Raw genomic sequence first — 24325 nt, 5'->3', positions numbered from 1 at the left:
AAAACAGAGCACGCATATAAATACACCGTTGCCTCCCTTTCATAGCATAGATCGCACATGTTCTTCAATGGATAAATGATCTCAAGGGGAATTTTTCAAATATTTGATTCGAAAAGCCTCTTCATAAATACACTCCTCCCCTTAAAATCTACATCCTAGTCTTGGGAGCTAATTGTAATATTATATGAAATGCATTGCAACTTCTTTGTTTTTACATTATATATGATGCCATATTAGGGATGGGAACACTGATTCTGTTTTCATCTAAAGGCGACTCCATCCATATGGAAACTGAAACACAGCCATCCTTCAGAATTCACGCCTGTCCAGATTTTGCAGTACAGTTCTCCCAACTGACCCTTTTTTAATAAACAGAAATGCATATACATTAGGGGAAAGTGTGCATAAGAATGAATATATTAGAAAATAATAACATACAAATATGCATTAGATTAGGGAAAATTGCTTACAGAAATGTATGCATTAGTCAATGTTTGGAATGGTGAGGCCTAATTCTGGTTCTCCCACTTTCTCATTTTACAATCCATAAATTCAGTTTTCCCCGTTTCTGCAGCAGTTATCCATAGATAGATAAATAGATAGATATAATTCTCAAGAACATGCATCACAATTTTAGTGTGAATTTCTCCTAGCACGCATATTTTGTATGCAGTTTTGACTAATGTACACATTTTTGCAAGCAATTTCCCTTAATATAATGCATTTCTGTATGTTATTTTCACCAATAAATTCATTTTTATGCACACTTTTATGCACTTCTGACAGTCAGGAAAAATGAGAAAACATTTGATGTTTGATGGCTGAAATACACTGTTCTTGGCAACCCTGAAATCACTGGATAAGGTTATGTTTTCAACTGTAACTGTTTTTAGAATGTTTTAATTGCTTTTAGAATGCTTTTTTATTGTCTTGTTTTGAATGTGTTTGCTACTCTAGGCTCCTTCGGGTGGAAGGGCTGGATATAAATTCCATAAATAATAAGAAATGGGGAGATTTTAGAATGGGTTTATGTATTTCTGTGCTATCATTTTAAATTAAGTATATCTTTTGAACGTTTTCTGATTGGAACTTCTTTCTCTTTATTTTTCTAGATAATTTTTAAACAGCTGTGATTTCTCTCTCTCTCAATATTTACTCTAGTATATGGGCTGTATTGAAGTGTTGCAGTCAATGAGATCTCTGGATTTTGGCACTCGGACACAAGTTACCAGGTAAGTAGTTGAAGTTTGAAAGAAGCAGCTTACTAAATAGTGAATCATTTATTTTGCAGGTAGAAGTGATTGTTTTTCAAATTCTACTGACTTTTTAACGTAGTCCTTTTTGTTCTGTTTGAGGCTACAATAGCAGCTCATAGGGTCGGCCGGCTCATGATGTGAGGTGAGGCAATCACCTCGGGTAGCAGATCTGGCATCTGAGAAGCACACCACACACCACCCGATTTTCTTTAGCCTCCTATTCCCCTTCTGGCTTCCTGGGCTGTCCTGGCAGCTCACAAAGTGTAGACATCAATAAAAAAAAAATGCAGCCACGTGCAAATATTATCACGTGGGAACTTGCACATTCTTATTTCTACTGTAATTTTCAAGAGGGTAAGAAAAGCAATAATCCTTTTTGGAAAAGTGGGAGAACTGGCTTTTAAAAAATCGTTGCTACAGTCTAAATGAAAGAGAAAGGGGGCCTTTTTGTTGGTGGCTCCTGGCTCTGGAATCTCTCCCTAGGGAAGCCTGCCTGGCGCCCAGGTTCAAATTTTTCTGCTTTCACGGGCCTCTCAAGATCTAATTTTAAGTCCCTGTGGTACAGTTGATCGTTGTAATATATGAACGTATCTGATAGCTGTTTTTGTTCTGCACTGTATGCACTATTTTATTGTGCCTATTTTGTATTTAGGTCTTTATGTTGGTCATCTCAAGATTATTGTGGTTTTATCAGAGCATGCTTTTATTTTCTTCTTATTTGCATTACACCTAGAGAAGATATTTTATGAGATGTCTCATGAGTATATATAAAACACCCTGCTTTCCCTTAAGCCCTCTGTGACACCACTGTGAGTCTCCCTCTTGGGACTAATATCAACTTGGCTGGTGGGGGGTGGTGCAAAACTTTCATGCGGTCTGTGGGGGGAAAGAGTTTAATCAGCTATTTACATTTTAAAATAAAATAAATTGCACCCTTAATTGCCTCCATGCACTTAACATCACAACTAGCTTGGCCCTTAAAGGGAGGGAGAGAATCAGTGGTAACCACAATTAATAGCTGGCTAGTATGCCGATCCAAAGCTTGGGTAACCTTGAAAATCTCATTAAAAAATTAGGTTGTACATATTTCTGATATGCTTAGCCATATTCTTTACAGGCTACATATGGTTCTGCTTCATGCCATGCCATGGAAGATTGTACCAAAATTCTATTTTTTTTCCCCTCAGACAATTCAACATTAACTTTATGCCATACGTACATCTGATGGATCCCAAACTGTGCTGTAATCTTTGTGACATTGGGCTTATCAGCTCCCCAGAGGTTGTGAATGATGATTTCTGAACACACAAACGTAACCTTATAATAACGCAAAGACCTCTTTTTCCAGTGAGACACAGTTTGGGAACATATATCCTATTGCATATCATAGAAGAACATTCAGAATTGATCAGAAAGAATGAGAGTTTTCAACTCTAGACCAGAGATTCTAATCTATCCCACTATATGGGTAGTAAAAACTCAAAAATATTGTCTCCTTCAGCCAAATCAATCCCCATACTTAAAACTGCATAGCCATGTACTGTATTAGATTAATGTTAATAACATTCCATGTTTTATTTAGCAGAAGGGGCTTGTTTCTGGAGCTAATTTCAGGCTGCCAATAGTTAGCAAGTGTCAGGAAATAAAGCAGCACCTCTATTTGTTGTCTTGATCCTAGGTTTTATGCATCTCCAGTATATAGCCTGGTAACTGGTTATACCACATGGCGTTATGTGGCAGACAGAATGTGTAAAAGAATTCAGGCATGCCCAGAAATCCGATGGAACAGAAACTACACCAAATGTTTGTGCTCTACTGCATATGTGATGCACAAAAAAGTTCTTTTCCGCAAAAAATGCAAGCAACTGATGGGGCAGGGTGGGAGGAAAGCAAGTGGATCAGAAGAAAATGACTTGTTGTCAACATTAGACAGCTATCCCAAGAATAGGAATTGAGAGAATCTGTCCGTTTCAGTTTCTCAGTTTTTCATTTTTCCCAATCTTAAATTCAATTCTCATTTCCACATTATTTTGCTTTCTTTTTTTTTAGAATTCTGCATGAAAATTCACCAGCATTTTAGTGCAAATTTCTCCTAATATACTCCTAATATACATATATACTCCTAATATACATACATGTATGCAATTTTGCCTAATATGCACATTTATACAAAGCATATAGTGCACTGATATAGTACACTTTTGTATGTTATTTGCAGCAGTATATGCATTTTAATTCACACGTTACCCGAGTTACATGCATCTTTGTACACCTCACATGACTGGAGAACTGCATTGCTAAATTCAAAGGAGTGCAGATTTTGAAGGGCGGATGTGTTTTGGTCCCCGTATTGTTTGGAATGCGTGGATGAAGTCTGCTCACTTAAATGGGAAGTGAAGGAAATTTCTACCTCATCCTTAACCAAGACGGGTCTGTCCAGGCATCCAGACATGTAGCTGATGAAGCTGAGTGTCCACATTGTGATGTTCATATAAACCCCACTGAACAGATACTGAATGCCCCTTTTGATGTAGATGAGGATGTACATCTTCTTCCAAGACTTCTAGTTGTCGTAGATGCCTGGTTGCATGCAACTGGAACTGGCTTCAGAGGCTGACATTTACAATGGGCACCAGGCCATTTGAGTCACTGCCCTGTTTTCTTCTGTTTTTGCATGCATGGTCTGGGGGAAAAAATCAGTCTAGAAAATACGTTTGGCTGCCCTTTTGTCTCTCAAGTTGCCACGCAGAACATATTATTGTGTCATGGTCCCTGTTTATATCACTACTATTTATCAAAGTGATATTGGAAGGGAAATGACGTTCAGTGGTTGGTGTTGCATGCATTTCGTTTAATAGGCTAGCAAGTCTCAGGCTTCAGCTTAGAAAGCTGCGAAGAGCCTGTGGCTAGATATTATTTCACTAATATATTGCCCACCACCAATCATACGAATGAATATCATAAAATGTCTCCATTGAGCAGGAAGCAATAAAGACAACCCATGGTTCCCTGAAGGCTATTTAAGCATGAACTACACTGTTCTGTATGTCATCTTGAGACGTCTATAACTTCCTCTGCAAACAGATTTTCTGCTGTACAGAAGCACAGATGTGGTATTCCTATGTTAAATCTAAGATTGGAATTAATTGCTCCTCTGTTTCACTTCCACATGTTGGAGGGGAATCGCATATATCTTTCCTCTGAGAACAGGCATGCTATCCTAGACTCTGGTCAGATAGGAGTGTGTCTTTCAAGATTCTAGTTTTTTCTTTGCTTCCCACCCCCAACCTTGGTGAAATTGATAGTGGCGTGAAGGATTCTGAGGCAACAGCTTCTTAATATATTGACTTTTGTGCCACACAGCACAATTGTAGGAAATTGTCAGAGCAGGGACATCATTCGGAGGATGGCAGAGGGCAAGCAGGTTTCTCTCTCTCCCATTTTTCAGACCACATGTCATTAACCTATATATTTGATCAGTGAAGAAGATAAAAAGCACCACAAAAGCTCTGAAAACAGTTGCTTTAGAAAGTTCATCTTCAATACATCCAGGATTGGACCTTTGGACCTTTCTGTGAATTTCTTCCCACCCTCATTCTGAAACCGAAAACATCGTGTCTGGGTGAAAACATACACACAAAATAATGAGGGAGCAGGATCAGGAAGGAAAAAGAGAGAGGCAAGACTTCTTTAAAAAGAATTGCAGACTGATAGGGAACTTAAGATTAGAAAGATAAGAAAGTGAAGCTGACATTCACCCATACCTAACTTAAACCATGCAACGGTGACAAAGGATGCTATTTCACACCGAGGCCATAGCACAGCAGTGGAAGCCCCCCCCCCCCCCCGTGCTTCCTGCAGGGCACTAAACCCTGCAGGCTCAGCTGCCTTTGTTTGTGTCCAAACTTAGGTGCAGGGGCCAGCAGCCTGGCAGGAAAGGGAAGGGTCAACACTTAGTAGCAGAGCATCTTCTTTGCATACAGGATAGTCCCAGGCTCAATACCCAGAATCTCCAGGTCTGGCTGGGAAAGATTCTCTCTTTGACATCCTGGAGGGCTGCGGCCAAGTCAGTGTAGGTCAAGTTGGGTAATGCTTGGTAGGGTTGATGAGAGTTGTAGTTCAGCAATATCTGGAGGCCCAGAGGTTCCCAACACCTGGTATAAACCATACTTAAGCTAGAGGAACCAATGGTTTGATTCTGTAAAGGTAAAGGAAAAAGGTAAAGGGACCCCTGACCATTAGGTCCAGTTGTGGCCGACTCTAGGGTTGCGGCGCTCATCTCGCTTTATTGGCCAAGGGAGCCGGTGTACAGCTTCCGGGTCATGTGGCCAGCATGACTAAGCTGCTTCTGGCGAACCAGAGCAGCACACGGAAACGCCATTTACCTTCCCACCGGAGCGGTACCTATTTATCTACTTGCACTTTGACGTGGTTTGAAACTGCTAGGTTCGCAGGAGCAGGGACCGAGCAATGGGAGCTCACCCCGTCGCGGGGATTCAAACCGCTGACCTTCTGATCGGCAAATCCTAGGCTCTGTGGTTTAAGCTATGTTTTTGCAAGAGTTGCATCTGTTAGAAGGCCTGTTTCCAGGGTTATCCCTTACCACATGCTAGGAGATATTACGTATACAGTGGTACCTCGGGTTAAGAACTTAATTTGTTCTGGAGGTCTGTTCTTAACCTGAAACTGTTCTTAACCTGGAGCACCACTTTAGCTAATGGGGCCTCCTGCTGCTGCTGCGCCGCCGGAGCCTGATTTCTGTTCTCATCCTGAAGCAAAGTTCTTAACCTGAGGTACTATTTCTGGGTTAGCGGAGTCTGTAACCTGAAGCGTATGTAACCTGAGGTTCCACTGTATTTTGGTGTCTGGGATGCTGGATTAAGGAGGACGAGGTGGGGCAACACCTGTTTGCATGTTCCACTGCACTTGTGGATACATATCCAATATTCACAGGGGTTCCTAGTCATGCCAGTGGTATATCTTGCTTCCAACCAAGGAATCTCCTTTGTCAGATAGGAGCGGGTGCCCAAGGACACATAGTAAAGGATGGTATCCCAGCAAGAGACAAACAATGGAAAGAAGAATGCAGTGGGTAGCGTGGGCTAGATTTCTTTTGCATTTCCAACATCAATAAAGAAGATGCAGAAATGGGTGGAAGACTGTGCCTTGTTATTAAAAGAGGCTTCTGCATTAAAGCTGAAGCAATGCCTTTGAAAATGAATTGTTACAAGCTTAAGTCATTAAAGCTCCCATTCAGCCTTAATGGATTGCTCATACTTGGGAGTCGGAAGCTTTTTGCTGTTGCAATTAACTTATGCATATCGTTAAGTTTGCAACAACAACAAAAAAGGATTGCATACCCAACACTTAAATAAACATTTCACATTTGCTTTCTACCATACAGTAGTAAGAAGCAAGCTCTATCTCATTCTGGAAAGCAAAAAGAAGTGAAGGTAAACATTCAGTTGCCGCTTACACATTGGAACACTCCTAAATAATTTTTAAACTTCTGTGTGTTGTAGTATATATTCTTACACACCACCCCAGTCTCCATGAGCAGTGTGAGGTTCCAGGGGTTTACCCAGGGTTGTGCTTCTGTTGGGAAGATAAGGCACAGCAGTGGCTAGTGTCTTTAAGAAGTATGGTTTATTAACATATTTAGACGTAAAAGTAAAGGGACCCCTGACCATTAGGTCCAGTCGTAACTGACTCTGGGGTTGTGGCGCTCATCTCGCTTGATTGGCTGAGGGAGCCGGCGTACAGCTTTCGGGTCATGTGGCCAGCATGACTAAGCCGCTTCTGGCGAACCAGAGCAGCGCATGGAAATGCCGTTTACCTTCCCGCCGGAGTGGTACCTATTTATCTACTTGCACTTTGACGTGCTTTCGAACTGCTAGGTTGGCAGGAACAGGGACCAAGCAACGGGAGCTCACCCCGTTGTGGGGATTTGAACCGCCGACCTTCCGATCGGCAAGTCCTAGGCTCTGTGGTTTAACCCACAGCGCCACCCGCGCCACACCTAGACGCTTGCAATTGGGGGGTATGGAGTATCCTGGAACAGGGCAAGGCTGGGTGCCTGGAATCCTGAGCAGAAGCACTGTAACGTACTATTGCAAGTCTCACTTGTATACAATTGCATGTAAGAAGGGCTGTCTACACACAATGGTGGAGTCAAGAGAGTCAGTGTGTGCATAAACTCTACGTAGATGTTAACCTGATCATCTTTTGCTTGAGGAGGGGGCCTGCCACTACAGTGCCAATTCTCTTTCTTTCTGTTACATGTATATTTCATGCACATAGCTTGAACAGCTGCATAGGACTTAACGCACAGACTATCACTGCAATCTGTGGCACTTCTACATTTTAATACCTGCTGTGGATACCCTAAGCCAGGCATGGGCAGACTTGGCCCTGCAGATGTTTTGAGACTACAATTCCCATCATCCCTGACCACTGGTCCTGTTAGCTGGGGATGATGGGAGTTGTAGTCCCAAAACATCTGGAGGGCTGAGTTTGCCTATGCCTGCCCTAGGCCTAGTATAATATACACCAGTATTTTTTTACAAGTGTCACAAAACCACATACAATTCAGTATGTGTTCATTGCAGTGCAATTCTGTATTCCCGGAAGTGAGCACCATTGAGTTCAATGGGCTTTACTCCTGGGTCAATTTGTTTGGATTACATGCTTGGACATAGGGCACTAATCCTTTCCGGCTAGTCTCAGGGGGAAGAGAATATCCAATCTATTCCTGTTTGGGACAGATCTTTGGGAACAAAACAGTTGTAAGCAACAACCCTTGGTTCTATGTTTTGTATTGTGTTGTTTTTATAACAGAATTTGGAAACCAAAATAAGATTTAAAAGTTAGCATGCACTTGATCTGGCTGTCATCCTTTTATTAGTACACAGTTCATGATTTTACTAAATCATTTGGTTTGGTTTCTCTCATGTTCTGTCTTGATGATAGTGGTTTTGGGACCTTTACGGGATAACAAAGTTGGGATCTATACCTTGTTGGATAGCTACATTAAACCTTGAAAGCAGCTAGGCAAAACCGCTAGGGTTAGAAGGCATCTGAAATTGTGGGGCTAACTGGATAAGGCTGATTTTATCTTGATGATTAGCCTTTCTACTTTGTCAATACATACAATCCCTTTCTGTTCTGTGGGTGAAGGAAGGGCCTCAGATGCTTAAAATCGAATCTTCAACAGCATTCTTGTTCACTTACATCAGCCCACCTCCTTGCTCCCAGCCTCATTTGGAGAAACAATAAACAAAGTGGGCCAGTGTTCGTAGCAAGATTGCCTCTCCTCCTCAACAAAATTCTTTTTTCTAGACGGTCTAGAAGACCGCAGGCTCCGGGGCTGGCAAGTTCCTTGACACCCAAAAGAGCTTCAGATGCTTTTAGCATGAAATGGCTGTTTTCATGCAGTGTCAGGGCAATAAAAGTAACAAATTCCTCATATGCTGCATAAAATCAAATTGGTTTTGCAATTTCCACCTCTGTGTGTAATTGTCAGGCTCAGTCCAACGCTATATAGACAATTTAAACAGATGGGGGAGGGCAGAACAGAACTGTGTCAAGGCTTCAAGGCTAATCCATAAATGACTCAGAGGATCCCCCCCCCCCACCTGACCTAGAGACAACAGGGTGTGTGGGTGTGGGTGTGTACACATTCAAGGTTTCCCAAAGTAACCAACATATCAGCTTGTATGTATGTATGTATGTATGTATCTGTCTGTCTGTCTGTCTGTCTGTCTGTCTACAGTATTGCAATTACAAAAAGAAAATAATACAAAACAGTTAGAGTTGCCCTTGGTAATTGCAATATTATTGTTCTTGCCTGAAAGTGATACCAGTTGACACAAAATAGAGCAGTGGTAATAAAGACAAGCTGTGTTTTCTTAGCTGATCAATGGGATACATTGCTATTGTCAGCATCGCCATTGAGGCAGTGCCACCAACTGGACTCATCCACTTCAGCTTGACTGGGCTAGGCGAGCTGGGTAGCACTTCCAGAGACCACCTTCTACACAGGAACAGGTCAAAGTGCTGTGGACTCACAGCTTAGAGTTGTGAGCACCGGATTCACTGCAACAAGAAGACAGTCGTCGCACAGCAGAGTATAAACGACTCGGAGAGCAGCTCTGTAGAATATCTTCTTTATTCTATGTACAACTATAATACACAACTATATACAGAGCTAAATGAGGTCTAAATGGAAAAGCTGAACTGCACTGAGTGTCTGCAGCTGCTCTTAGCAGCAACCTTATCTATACATACGATCTCTCTCTAACACTCAGTCTCTCTCCGATATGAGGCTGAAACGGAATAAGTAGAGAGCAGAAACCGCCCCCTCCTTTCTCGAGAATCAGCAGAGAACATCAGCAGATTCTTGGATATGGGAGGGGTGAAATCTCCTCAGCTATATCTTAATAGAGAAGTATAGAGAGGAATTTAGTGGCGGTTTCTCTTCTTTTCTTTTTTAAAAGTGCTTTTCATGAAGGGCTTATCCACATGTAGTTTTTGCCCCACTCTTTCCAGGCACATGTCTGGAACGCTTCAAAAGCTGTCTCTGGGCACTCTTCTTCTTACTTTATTTTTTGGTCCTGGAGCTTTCCCTGCAAAAACCAGCACTCTTTACAGCTGAAGGGCAACAGCCCTTTCTCTAGACAATCAGGAGTTTCACATCACCTGAGATCTTTCCATGAAGCTCTGCTCCACATTCTGCCATTCTCTGAGATTAGGCCGGTAGGATGCGGCCAGAGGCTTCTTGGTAGTGGAACTTATGCGTTGGAACTGCATTCCCTAAGAGGTGGGTTTAGTTATTTGTTAGATTTCTCACTAAAAAGTCCCAGGGTGAGTTGCAACAATATTAAAATAGATGGTGAAAACTAACCTCTCCTATCGGGCTTTCTATGAAGACAAAGCTACTGTTTTTATCCCTTGATTGCTGCTGCTTATTCATTTTTATAGTCCTATCTTTTGCCATTTAGATCACGTTGCTTGTGGGGACAGCTTCAGGGTTTGAGGTGGCCCCTGTGCAAAGTGCCCTCTGGTGGGAACCATCTATATCAGTGGCCCTTTTTTAGCTTACTTTGTGGCACTGCTGGATGACTGGCGCCAGGAGCTACCATTTTGATTTTCCACACTGCCCTAATGTAGGGTTGCCATACATCCAGAATTTTCCGAACATATATGGAATACTGCAGCCACTGCAAGCAATGTCCGGCTGGAAATTGACAAAATGTCTGAGGAAATCTGGACATGTGGCAGCCGATGTCGGGCAGTGTCGTTTTTGCCAATTTTCCTCAGAAATAGCTCAGAAACATCCAATTTCTTTGCGATTTTGCAACATCTTTGGATTTTCAATTTTTTGAAATATGGCAACCCTACCCTAATGTAGTACCACTTCATGGCATTGCGAACCCAGAAACTTTTTCAAAGGAGGCCACAGGGGCCCTGGCAGTACCCAAGGAACCCATGTTCAAATATATAAAAGGATGTCACATAGAGGAGGGAGAAAGGTTGTTTTCTGCTGCTCCAGAGAAGCGGACACGGAGCAATGGATCCAAACTACAAGAAAGAAGATTCCACCTAAACATTAGGAAGAACTTCCTGACAGTAAGAGCTGTTTGACAGTGGAATTTGCTGCCAAGGAGTGTGGTGGAGTCTCCTTCTTTGGAGGTCTTTAAGCAGAGGCTTGACAACCATATGTCAGGAGTGCTCTGATGGTGTTTCCTGCTTGGCAGGGGGTTGGACTCGATAGCCCTTGTGGTCTCTTCCAACTCTATGATTCTATGATTCTAGGTGCTGTTAGCAGGATGGCTTGATTGTATTTCTGTTGCCTTTTTTATTGCTTTACACTATACTTTTAACTATTCTTTATACAACAACACTTTGGCATCCAGGCACCCAAAAAGCAACATAAACATAGCATCTTTAGTAGATACTGTTAAGTTGTGGGTGAACATATCAGACGACACAGCGATTCTTCAAACAGCTCTTGTTTATTCACAGGCCAGAACAGAACTGAACTGAAGGGTTCAATCAGCCTGCTTATATAGAGCTCCAGTACAACGTAACTGTAACAATTTTCTAAAACTATCCAATCACTGAACGTCACTTGCGACCCCTTATTTGCATAACTATCTACAGTATCCCCCTCCTGGCTTCAGTACATAACAGATACCTTCTTCATTGTTAGGTGGGCCTTTATGTTAAAAAGCAAATACTTTGGTACTATTGGTGCAGTGCTACGATTCACTACTTGATGACTGGTATACATGGCATTGTGATCGAATGAACTGCTCCCAGGAGGTTAAAGATGAGCAGAGGTTGTGTCTGTGCTGATTTTTTGATTTTCTTTTAAGATCATGGGTGCTGAAGCAACTCAAATTCCATGCTAGGAAAAGCAGTCCCCTGCAATCTATATAAATTAAGCATGTTTGCATATTTTTTCTTTATTTTTGCATCACTTGGCTTCTGCTAGTTATAACTGCCTCGGTCCCCTGCAAACCTTATGTAGCCAGCCCTCTGCTTTCTGAAATATCACTGTGTGTAGCTTACATTTCTAAGCCTGTAGTTCCGAAAGCCATAAGAGCTAGAAATGGCATAAAAAGCCTATAAAATAGGCCAGTATTACCTCAGTATCACAGAAAGGAGAAAGAGAAGCTTCTTACTGAGAGGAAAGATTTGAACTCAAGACTGCCTAGTTCGTGGTTCAGTCTTTACGTTAGGTCTCTTGAGATGGCCAAAATTCCTTCATGAGGGTAAAGGTTTTGGGCTATTCAGGAAAGCATTTTCCACTGGACAATATAAATAATGGGGACCACTTGGTAACAAACTTTGACCTCCCACTGAGGGGAAAATTACTGGAGTGGGTAGCTGTTCCTGAAGTCCTGCTATTTTTTTCACATTCAAGAATGAGAACCCTTGTTATTGTATTTGCTTTGGACTTATTCATTCTACCCAGAGGGTCTTTGGGCAAAGCAGCTGAGCATTCATTTATTGCCAAATTTCAGTTTGCCCCTCATTCCCCCCCCCCCCATTTCATTCATCTTCTCAGTGTGCTTTCCTTACATAAGAGGCCAGTCTGTTTTATTCACTGTTGGGCCCTTGTATATGCTTGGAAGAAGAGTTCTCGCATCCTTATAAAGGCCAATTTAGTAGCTAGGAGCTTGGCAAGAACTTTTTCTCCGATTAATTGTTCACGAGAAGGGAGTTGAAATGAATTTAAAATAATAATCAATAATTTACTTATATGCTGCTGTCCTGCTGCAAGGACTGAGAATGGCATACAGAACGTTTGTTGGTTTTCAAGAGACTCTGTGAAAAATGGAGAAATATTGTAAAAAAGAGAATAATAGGAGGGAAGAAGATATCTAAAGGCAATACTAAGTTAAGAAATGCGTTAATAATATAGATGTAAACGAAAGATCGGCAGAGGAGCTGAGGGGAAGTCAAAATAGAAATGAATGTGTGATAAAATGTGAGTTGATTGTATAAAAAATTGTTGGAAAATGAATAAAAAATATTATAAAAAAAGAGAATGGCATACAGAACATAACCATAAAATCATACTTTACAATCAATAAAAAATGCAAGTAAAACAGTTTCTAAGAGCAATATCAAAATGCAATCAGCTCTTAAAGCAAAGAAAAACACATACATAGCAGCAGCAGCAAAGTTAAAAGTTGTTATATAATAAATCAGCTGCAAGCAACAATAGAGTTCACTGAAATAAAAGTGTATTCAGTTTCTGGTAAAAGACAGGGAGCCTGGTGAATATCATTTAGAAGGACAGTACAATGTCATGATAGCATCACCAAGAACGCTCTGGTGGAACCTACACAAATTTCCCCAATTTTATTTGTATTGGTCATTGAAACTCTGGCCAATGTAATTAGAGAAGAGGGAAATATAAAAGGAATAAGCAATAAATGAAAAGAGAAAATGAGCTTATTTGCAGATGACACCTTGCTGACAATTGAAAATCCATGGGAAAATATGCAGGTGTTAGAGGCACATTTGAAAAAAAAAAAGAGAAATAACAGGGTTGCAAATTAATTGGTCCAAATCAGAGATGATGATATTTAACTACAATGAAGATGAAAAACGATTTTTTTTGAAGTAAATAAGAATAGACATGAAATTAAGAAATATAATAAAGTACTTGGGAATAAATATAACAAGAAATTTAGAACAACAGAATTTTAACAAATTAAAGAAGGAAATTAAGAAAAAGCTGGATGAATATAAGAAAAAAGCTTTCATGCTTTTTTTAAAAAGCTTTTTAAAAAATACATTGAATTTTCCATAAGGCTCAACATCGCCATCTAGTGTCACATTGTATATTGCATTTAAAACACACTGAAAACATTTTATTTGCAGTTGTAAACCTGAGTCCTCTGTTTCTTGTGCTCACGAGCAGGGGGTTGGACTAGATGACCCATGAGGTCCCTTCCAACTCTACAATTCTGTGCCAAAGCTCCTGAGATGTCACAAAGAGCAGGGCCTCTGACATTTATCCTAATTCCCGGACAAACCTATATGGGAACAAGTAGTCCTCTAAGTTACCTGTTTCTAGCTGCTGAGGGCTTTAAAGGCTAGAGCATGGGTAGGCAAACTAGGGGCTGGATCCGGCCCAGTCGCCTGCTAAATCCCACCAGTGGACGGTTAGGGAATCAGCGTGTTTTTACATGAGTAGAATGTGTCCTTTTGTTTAAAATGCATCTCTGGGTTATTTGTGGGGCATAGGAATTCGTTCATTCCCCCCCCCCCCCCAAATATATAGTCCGGCCCCCCACATGGTCTGAGGGACAGTGGACTGGCCCCCTGCTGAAAACGTTTGCTGACCCCTTAGCTAGAGTCAGCACTTTAAACAGCCCAGAAGCATACAGGAAGCTAAAGTAACTAATGAACATAACATCGGAGTTATGCGCTAACCTGTGAGAGCTAGATAAAAGTCTTGCTGCTGTATTTGGATAAGTTGACGCTCCTGGACTGTATTCAAAGGCAGACCAGTCTAGGGGGCAGGGTGTCACAGAAGCATGGATGACAAACCACACCTGCCTTCTCCAGGTACATCTTCAGCTAGCATGTCTACAGAAACTTATAAAAAAGTCATCCTAGCAACTGCTGCAGGGACACGGGTGGCACTGTGGGTTAAACCACAGAGCCTAGGACTTGCTGATCAGAAGGTCAGCAGTTCGAATCCCCGCGACGGGGTGAGCTCCCGTTGCTTGGTCCCTGCTCCTGCCAACCTAGCAGTTCGAAAGCACGCCAGTTCAAGTAGATAAATAGGTACCGCTCCGGTGGGAAGGTAAACGGCATTTCCGTGCGCTGCTCTGATTCGCCAGAAGCGGCTTAGTCATGGTGGCCACATGACCTGGAAGCTGTACGCCGGCTCCCTCGGCCAGTAAAGCGAGATGAGCGCCGCAACCCCAGAGTCGGCCACGACTGGACCTAATGGTCAGGGTTCCCTTTACCTTTAGCAACTGCTGCCAGCTAAGTATCCAGGAAAAGTGATGGATCAAGGAGTACCACTATCTTGTTAACACTCACATGCCACCAGTTTATCACTTCCACTGCCTCGGAGCTGTGTGTCAATTTAGGAAAGGACAAATCCATTGAAGTAGAGATAATCCACCAACCACAGCCTTGGGCAGCTAGCAGACAGGGCTCCTTGCTGCCTCATGCCTTTAATGAAAATAAGTCAAGTTCCGCTACCAACGACTTATTGACATTTCCTTTCTCTCAAGGTGGGGATTGTGTATGGGTCGTATGTGTGTGTGTGTCCCTTCCCCCACCAGCTACAATCCCTTGTAAGGGAAATGGAAAGTCATCAAGTCCCATTGTTCCCAGGGGGACTTGCTGTATTTGCATCCCAGGTGTGCAGTGTCAAGGAGTCCCATATGCTAGCTACTACAGGTGGCTGAATAACCTATTTTTTAAACATTTAAACATAATAGTTTAGATTAACGGAGGGTTGTCTCATAAAGGAATCCACACAACTGGATTACAAAGTGGATCTGTAATCTGATCTGGGTCATGATCACGCCTGGATTAAATCAGGTGCATGTCCACTTCTGAGTTTGGCAGATTCCTTCTACAGGTTGCATATTGGTAACTGCTCAGCCAGCCCAGGATAAAAAAACCCCCAAAACATTCCTGGTCACTAAACATGTCTTTGTTTTAGCAGTCCCATTTAGGGTAGCAGTGGGGAAGTCTTTTTTTTAGTTGTTAGGCAATTAGGAGTCAAAAACATTTTTTAATCTACTGCAGGCATGTCCAAAGTCCGCTTCGGGGGCCTAATTAGGCCCTCTGGTAGATTTAATCTGGCCCCTGTGGCAAAATCCCCCCCAAAAGCTCTATAACTTCAATCTTAAAAAAAGCTCAACAATTTTGGAATAACCCCCCCCCAAAAGCCAAAAAAACTCCAATCCAAACTCAACAACTCCAATCCTAAAAAAAGGTCAACGCTCATGTTCACTTCATCAAATCCAGCCCTCTTTGAAAAAAGTTTGGGCACCCCTGATCTACTCAGAGATCTACCAAGATATCCCAAACTGGATTGCAAGTAAAGCTATTCCATTCAAACACTCACCCTTTGGGTTCACGGAGTCAGTGGCCTTTGGCAAGGCTAAGTCCTTTTCTCCTTGCATAACTGTAATGAGGATAATTAAATGGTACATTGCATGCCAAAACAGAGATTCTGACTGATCTTATATCAGTGGTTCCGTTGTTGAACCATGGCGGCATCGGGAAGGGGAATGCAGCTTGTCATTTGACTATATGGTGTGTAATTTGTCTGTCTTTGATGTAGGTCATTAAGCGTGCAAGTGCTTTATTAGCCATCTGCTTCCCTCCCCTCCCTTCCCCCATCTGGACACAGAATCTTTAAAAGAGACATTCACTTAAATTGGGTTGGAAAGGAAATCTTATTAGAAGTTTAGGGTGTCCCCCTCTCCCATTTCTACCCTGCCTTGCCAACAGATGTTTAAGGCAGCTTGAAATCAATCACATTTTCAAAATCTTCACAGCAACCCTGCAAGGTTGGTTGTACAGATAGATTGCGGTTTGTTCTCTAGGCTATCTATCAAGCTCCTTGATTAAACAAAGATTTGAGGCTGGAGAACCTGCATCCAGTTCTGCCATGCTTGCTACTAAACAACCATGGCTTTGTGAAAAGTAATATACGGTGAAATCCACCCCAAACAGGAAGTATTTTCATAGAATCATAGAACTGTAGAGTCAGAAGGGTCTCAACGCCCCGCAATGCAGGAATCTCAACGAGATCATACATGACAGGTGGCCATCCAACCTCTGCTTAAAAACATCCAAGGAAAGAAAGTTCAGCACCTCCCATGGTAGTCTGTTCCAGTGTCAAACAGCTCTTACGGTCAGAAAGTTCTTCCTGATGTTTAGTTGAATTCTCCTTTCTTGTAACTTGAATCCATTTGTTTGGGTCCTAGCCTCCAGAGCAGGAGAAAACAAGCCTATTCCATCCTCCATATGACAGCCCTTAAGATATTTGAAGATGGCTATTATATCTCCTCTCAGTCTCCTCTTTACCAGTCTAAACTTACCCAGGTCCTTCAACCATTCCTCATAAGGCTTGGTCTTCTAACCCTTGGTTATCTTGGTCACCCTCCTCTGCATACATTCCAGCTTGTCAATATCCTTCTTAAATTATGGTGCCCAGAAATGGACAAAGTATTCCAGGAGTAAGGAAATGGATTCTTACCCCTTTCTTTGGGTGGGTGGCTGTTGCTACAAATCATACATTTATGTATTTATTTTTTCATAAACTGTATACAGTGGTACCTTGGGTTAAGTACTTAATTCATTTCGGAGGTCTGTTCTTAACCTGAAACTGTTCTTAACCTGAAGCACCACTTTAGCTAATGGGGCCTCACGCTACCACCGTGCCGCCGGAGCACGAGTTCTGTTCTCATCCTGAAGCAAAGTTCTTAACCCGAGGTACTATTCCTGGGTTAGTGGAGTCTATAACCTGAAGCGTATGTAACCTGAAGCATATGTAACCCAAGGTACCACTGTATGCTGCTTGATTGCAGAAAAAAATCTCACAGACGTTTCTAACAAGGAGTGAAATCCCCAGAATTACATAGAGCTATGTAGCTTTGATTTTTATATGATAAGTAGAGACAGAGTACAAAGTAAACACACAACTGCTTTGACACCACACTGCATCACTACAAAAACGCAACCAGTTTGGGAGAGGATAAAGTTCGCAAAGTGGAGTGGAGGAATTTGTTTTAACGTTTCTTCGCATGTCTTGGACCAGCTGTCTTCCTTGTTTCCTTACCACCTACTGCAGCCCCTGGTTGCTTGCAAGAGGAAGGGGGCAAGCTCAGTGGCTGCAGTGACTAGTTTCTTTAGCACTGGCACTTGGGACAAATGTCCCATTCGCCTAAAGGCCGGCCGGCCATACCCTTGTAAGTTACTAACAGTTATTTTCTGGAAGGTGGTTGTGCTGAAGCCAAAAAAAGGGGGGACTTAAATATTGAAAATAAGTATTCACTGTCTGAAGCTGAAGCTAAGGCTGCATAAATAAACCACATTGCTCAATCATCAACTGTCTGTGCTATTTGTTCTTTCTCAAAGGGAAGCAATAAGTCGGCTGTGTGAAGCTGTACCAGGAATGCAAGGAGGCATAAAAAAGAGGAAGGTAAATATGAAACTCCTGGAAATTTACCATTTACTAGTATTTGCTTGTTTTAATATATTTAAGTTGAGCAGGCATCGAGCAATCAGACACAGGCTAATCCCCAAACAGCAACATTTCTAAAGCAACAGCAATACACCCAAAGGCGTAAGACTCCTCCTATCAGCTGCTTTCAGAAACTTCTTGTTGTTTAGTCATGTCTGACTCTTCATGACCCCATGGACCAGAGCATGCCAGGCACTCCTGTCTTCCACTGCCTCCCGCAGTTTGGTCAGACTCATGTTGGTAGCTTCGAGAACACTGTCCAACCGTCCTCTGTCGTCCCCTTCTCCTTGTGCCCTCAATCTTTCCCAACATCAGGGTCTTTTCCAGGGAGTCTTTTCTTCTCATGAGGTGGCCAAAGTACTGGAGCCTCAGCTTCAGGATCTGTCCTTCCACTGAACACTCAGGGCTGATTTCCTTAAGAATGGATAGGTTTGATCTTCTTGCAGTCCATGGGACTCTCAAGAGTCTCCTCCAACACCATAATTCAAAAGCATCAATTCTTCGGCGATCAGCCTTCTTTATGGTCCAGCTCTCACTTCCATACATCACTACTGGGAAAACCATAGCTTTAACTATACAGACCTTTGTTGGCAAGGTCATGTCTCTGCTTTTTAAGATGCTATCTAGGTTTGTCATTGCTTTTCTCCCAAGAAGCAGGTGTCTTTTAATTTCGTGACGGCTCTCAGCATCTGCGGTGATCATGGAACCCAAGAAAGTAAAATCTCTCACTGCCTCCGTGGCTTATTCTTTTCCTAGCCAATTCAGCTCCCTCTTGGGCAAATGGATGTGAACATTCTAGCAAATAGGAATAGTTGCTATCAGTGAAAGACGTATTGTTTTATATGCCATACTGCATACAAACCTAGAGAGAAAGGGCCGTTTTCTTTATATTTGTTTATTTATTTTACAAGCGATTAAACACTAAAATATTGTGTAACAATGGCTGTAACTATACATACATATCTGTGCTTCTAATGAGATAGGTAATTACCGTATTTTCCGCTATATAAGACGCACCAGACCACAAGAAGCACCTAGTTTTTGGAGGAGGAAAACAAGAAAAAATATATTCTGAATCTCAGAAGCCAGAACAGCAAGAGGGATCGCTGCGCAGTGAAAGCAGCAATCCCTCTTGCTGTTCTGGCTTCTGGGATAGCTGCGCAGCCTGCATTCGCTCCATAAGATGCACACACATTTCCCCTTACTTTTTAGGAGGGAAAAAGTGAGTCTTATAGAGCAAAAAATACGGTAATCAAGGAACATCCACAATGAAGGTAAACCATCTTGAACAGCAGCGTTTGTTATTTGTTATTTGATTAGCAGTCACTAGCAATGCTGAACTATTTCACCAACATTTTATGCCAGGCATCCCTGTAGAGGGGAGAAAAAAAGGAGAATAACACACAGCCTGAGTTTCTTCCCCTACATGCCACTGGCAACTAAATTCAATGTTAACACTAGAAATATCAGTGACAACTACATTGGGACTGGACCACTTTGGCTATCCCATGTGTCCTCACTGCAGATGGAAGAAGTTTGTTTGCTCAGCTATCCAGACCTCCCCAGGTAGCTTGGGCTCCCAAAATAAGTCATCCTCAGCTCTCTCCTCCAACACTATGGTAATCACGTCTTACATCTTTCACAAACACCCCAGTAGTATTTGTAGCTCGGCTACTTCTAAAGTAAGTGTGGAGAATCTGTCGCCCTCCAGATGTTGTAGGACTACAGCTCCCATCAGCCCCAGTCAGCATAGCCAATGGTCAGCAATGATGGAAGTTGTAGTCCAACAACATCTAGAGGTTCCCCCCCTCTGTTGTCAAGGAAGGGCAGAACTCTAATTTGTTTCATCTTTATATTTGCATCTTGACCTTTCTTTCATCTGTTGAGCTGGCCTCGGTAGCCTCTACTGCAGTTGAATATGCCAGCACTACACAGATTGCGTTTGGCTTTGTAGGGCGGGGGCCACAATATCTTCCATATTGTTGTGCCTTTCCAGTTTGTCCCTGGGTCCCATTGAGCGCCTACATATGTTACAGATGGTTAGAAATTCTATTTTTGCTACACTGGAATCACAACGTTTTAAGTACCTAAAGTCCCCCTTTCCATGTACCATAAACAGCATAGTTGCTACTTGCTACCACCTTCATGGCTTCTTTCATGCTAGTTCGGATCCTTGTAAGTTCCCTCAGTTGCTCCTTTAATGCAGTGGGGGCCAAACTTGGCCTTCCAGCTGTTTTGGGACTACAACTCCCATCATCCCTAGCTAACAGGACCAGTGGTCAGGGATGATGGGAATTGTAGTCCCAAAACAGCTGGAGGTCCAAGTTTGGCCATCACTACTTTAATGGTATGTGTTGCATCTCCCAAGGGTCCTAGTGTAATACCTTGTAATAATTAATTCATTTCATTTCTCCTTGGTTACGAGTTAAATGTGAAGACTAACGGATAGGCATTTTGTTGTCTTTTTAGCCTCCAGCTAAATTTTTATCTCCAGTACTTGGTAAAAGTAACCTTCAGTTTTCTGGCATGAATACAAAACTGACCATCTCAACAACCAGCCTCACTCTACTGAACATTGAGATGCAGCAGGTAAGCTGCAACATTATTTTACATCAGGGTGGGGAATTTCCAGGCCTCAATATATTCATGGGCCACATCCCCTCTGCAAACAGCCCTCCTTTTTCATGCCCTCCTTGAATGTTTTCACCTGGCTGGAATTTGCCCTTGAGCTATAATCATGCCTCTGAATTACTGGTTGGAAGGCGGATGCTTTTGTGTGGTTGAAACTAGCCTACTGTTGCTTAGCCCCCAGTCGTACTACAATTCCCAGCACCAATAACAAACCACAGTTTCCAAGATTATTCTGAGGGGGAGGCATGTGGTTTTAAATGTATGGTGTGCATACAGCCAATGTAACTTAGTCTGTAACTAAGCCTAAATGTGTATTAACTAAAACGACTGTAGATGGCTTCTTTGTTCTTTCTCTACAATGTAACTCACTGGTGTTTTCTAGCTGCGTAGCACCTTAGCATAGTTAATTGTTTTTAATTGCTCCTAATCCCTTCTTTGAATTGTTATACTTACTGTTGTTCATTTGAGATTGTGAGCCACTTGGGACACCATTTTGTGGGAAAGTGGCATACCAATAAACAGATGACGACAATGATGTTGTTGTGGGGTTTTTTTCCAGATTATTGCGAATCACCACATGCAGTCCATTTCATTTGCTTCTGGAGGTGATCCTGTAAGTACAAACTTCTGAACTTCAAGAACCTGTTATAACACACTGTCTGTCAGTTGTCTCATTTCATATGTGACTCGTTTCCAAGTTAAATTGTTCCCTGTCTTTCTGACTGTGGTTCTGATTAGGAGAAAAGGCTAAATTTAAATGATAACTGAGGGATTTGTTTCATATGGAAAAGCTTGTAGTTTGCTTTTCCTTGACTATTTAAAACATAATACTTTGTTGTCACTCTGTTTTAGGCCATTTCCAGATGACTTGTTTATTCATTCATCCTGATTTGTTTGTGAGGAGATTAGACTATGTTGGCTATTTAATGAGTGTTTATTCTGATATTTTTTTTGCTGGGACGTTAGATGATGTTGCATCAAAGCAAATGTTATCCTCCACTTGCCAGTGCATTTCCCCTTCACCTTTGTTATTTCAAAAAGCCTAATTTCTTGAAGAAATAGGTTTGTTGAACAAGGCCTCCTGACCAACTATAATTGTGCAACCTGATTTTTGTCTCTATTGAATCCTGCCCGAAAACAGCAACCGTCTGAAAGTGTCCTTAAGTATCCCTGCTTGCTTTCTTGTAAAGTGGGGTGGGGGGGTAGGAGTCTGCTGTAAAATAGAATGACCACATTGTAGTGGCTTAAGCTCATTAAATAAAATTTCTTTCCTTTTTGGCTTCATGTGTTTTAGGATACAACAGACTATGTCGCCTATGTTGCTAAAGACCCCGTTAATCAAAGAGGTAGGCACAATCATTTCCAGTAATGCTGCACATATAAAAAATAATAATTTCCACTCACTTTCCATGTACTTCAAAATGTTGCCATGAGACAACCATACTTTGGGGAGAGAGGCAGATACAAATGCTAGAATTGAAATGATACATAATAAAAAGTTAAAGGACCCCTGGACGGTTAAGTCAAGTCAAAGGCGACTATGGGGTGCAGAGCTCATCTCTTTCAGGCCAAGGGAGCCGGTGTTTGTCCACAGACAGCTTTCCGGGTCATGTGGCCAGCATGACTAAACCACTTCAAGCGCAATGGGACACCATGACGTAAACCAGAGTGCACAGAAATGCCATTTACCTTCCCGCCGCAGCTGTACCTATTTATCTACTTGAACTGGTGTGCTTTCAAACTACGAGGTTGGCTGGAGCTGGGGCAGAGCAATGGGAGCTCACCCCATTGCGGGGATTCAAACCGTTGACCTTCCGATCAGCAAGCCCAAGAGGCTCAGTGATTTAGACCACAGCGCCACCCGCGTCCCAGGATATAATAAAGACATACTATTTTGGGGTAGCCAGTGACTTTAAAGTTTTGTGATAACTTTAAACATTAATTTAACACTGTTGTGGCAAACGGCAGGACTCTTTGGGCAACCTCACCCATGATGCCTGGTGATGAGGAGAGACCCCTTCCTCAGAACCAGGCAGGGCATGCCCATGCTGCCACTACGTCAGGAGCATGCAGTCGTGAGGCAACAGGGAAGTGGCTGGGAAGGTGAGGGAAGAGGAGTTGTGGTCTGTAGTGCATCTCGGGCAACATGTTGTTTACTGTTTACACTGCTTACTGGTTTTCCTGATGAAAATCCTTCCTTGCCTGCCACGTTCTATTTGCCCAGAAGGTAAGCTGCCTTCTACCCTAGGGCAAATAGCAGTTGAGGCAATTTTAACTAGCTTAATGTGGGATGGGGAGAGTTAACCCCCTAACCACCTAAACATTAGGAAGAACTTCCTGACAGTAAGAGCTGTTCGACAGTGGAATTTGCTGCCAAGGAGTGTGGTGGAGTCTCCTTCTTTGGAGGTCTTTAAGCAGAGGCTTGACAACCATATGTCAGGAGTGCTCTGATGGTGTTTCCTGCTTGGCAGGGTGTTGGACTCGATGGCCCTTGTGGTCTCTTCCAACTCTATGATTCTAAGATTCTATGATTCCCCACACTGCAGTTCCAGTCTGGACCAGGCCCTCCTGGAGCAGATTAGTTTTGTTTTTGGTTTAGTTAAAGATACGGAAATGCAAGCACACATTTCATGTATCATTTGGTTAAGTCAAGTTTTTATTCTACAATGGCTTTCAAATATGTGAACCTTTGTGGAAAATAGGGTGCATAGGATTTTTTGTGTGAAAACTTTTCCTCCTACCTTTGTAGAAGAAATCCTGAGGTCCATTAGTGGACAGGGAAAGTTAAAAACACCCAGGAAGTGTTTATTTATTCTTTGATAGCTTTCTTATCAGTGGTCTCAAAGTGCCATCTGATGGCTAAGATGGGGAAATGTGGCTAGTCAATACCATAATGTTGTTATATAGATCTGTGGTGTTACTGCATTTGGAATATTTTGTTCAGTTCTGATCACTTCACATCAAAAACTGATATTGTAGAGTTGGAAAGGGTTCAGAGAAGGGCAACCAAAATGATCAAAGGGATGTAATGACTTCCCCCCCAGGAAGAAAGTTTGAGTGTTTTGGATGGTTTTAAAAGAAAATTAGACAAATTCATGGAAGATAAGGCCATCAATCACTATTAGCTTTGATGTCGAACTGGGTGAGGTCCCATGATTCAGAGGCTGGCGCAAACAGCAGTAGAGGCACAAGTGAAGCCATGGTTCCGATGCCGATGTGGAGGCGATGGATGGAACACAGTGCTCTGGCCAGAACAGTCAGCTCTGAATTGGTTCTGTTCAGTGATTTCGCTCAGTGCTTCAGCTCAGTGATTCAGCTCCGCTCAGAGGGTGGCCGCATCTGGCTGTGCTCTGTTGTCCATCGATCCCACCTTTGTCGCCAGTGTTAAGTTGTGGGTGAACATATCAGATGACACAACGATTCTTCAAACAGCTCTTGTTTATTCACAGGCCAGAACAGAACTGAACTGAAGGGTTCAGCCAGCCTGCTTATATAGAGCTCCACTAGAACGCAACAGTAACCATTTTCTGTAACTATCCAATCACTGAATGTCACTTTCGATCCCTTATTTGCATATGTGGACCTGAACTATCTACAGTATCCCCCCTGCTGGCCTAGGGTGAGAACTTCAGTACATAACAGTCAGAGGAAGTAATTCCTCTGAAATCCAGTTGCTGGAAACCTCATGAGGGGAGAATGC

General features: G+C 42.3%; 1 protein-coding gene across 2 annotated transcripts in view; it reads left to right on the top strand.

The window, feature by feature from the left end:
• SHC4 (SHC adaptor protein 4) overlaps window positions 1–24325 on the top strand; it is a 55973-nt gene that overhangs the window by 17113 nt on the left and 14535 nt on the right. For both annotated transcript variants that reach the window (XM_083412023.1, XM_083412022.1), the window contains 5 exons: window positions 1162–1232; window positions 17889–17952; window positions 20464–20583; window positions 21185–21238; window positions 21920–21971. In XM_083412023.1, coding sequence (XP_083268149.1) covers window positions 1162–1232; window positions 17889–17952; window positions 20464–20583; window positions 21185–21238; window positions 21920–21971 — 361 coding nt within the window. The remainder of the gene's footprint in view (window positions 1–1161; window positions 1233–17888; window positions 17953–20463; window positions 20584–21184; window positions 21239–21919; window positions 21972–24325) is intronic.

Source organism: Podarcis tiliguerta (assembly GCF_965153285.1).
Source record: "Podarcis tiliguerta genome assembly, chromosome: 14".
NCBI lineage: Eukaryota > Metazoa > Chordata > Lepidosauria > Squamata > Lacertidae > Podarcis > Podarcis tiliguerta.
The sequence above is the reverse complement of the archived record's forward strand: the minus strand, read 5'-3'. Positions and strand labels throughout refer to the sequence as shown.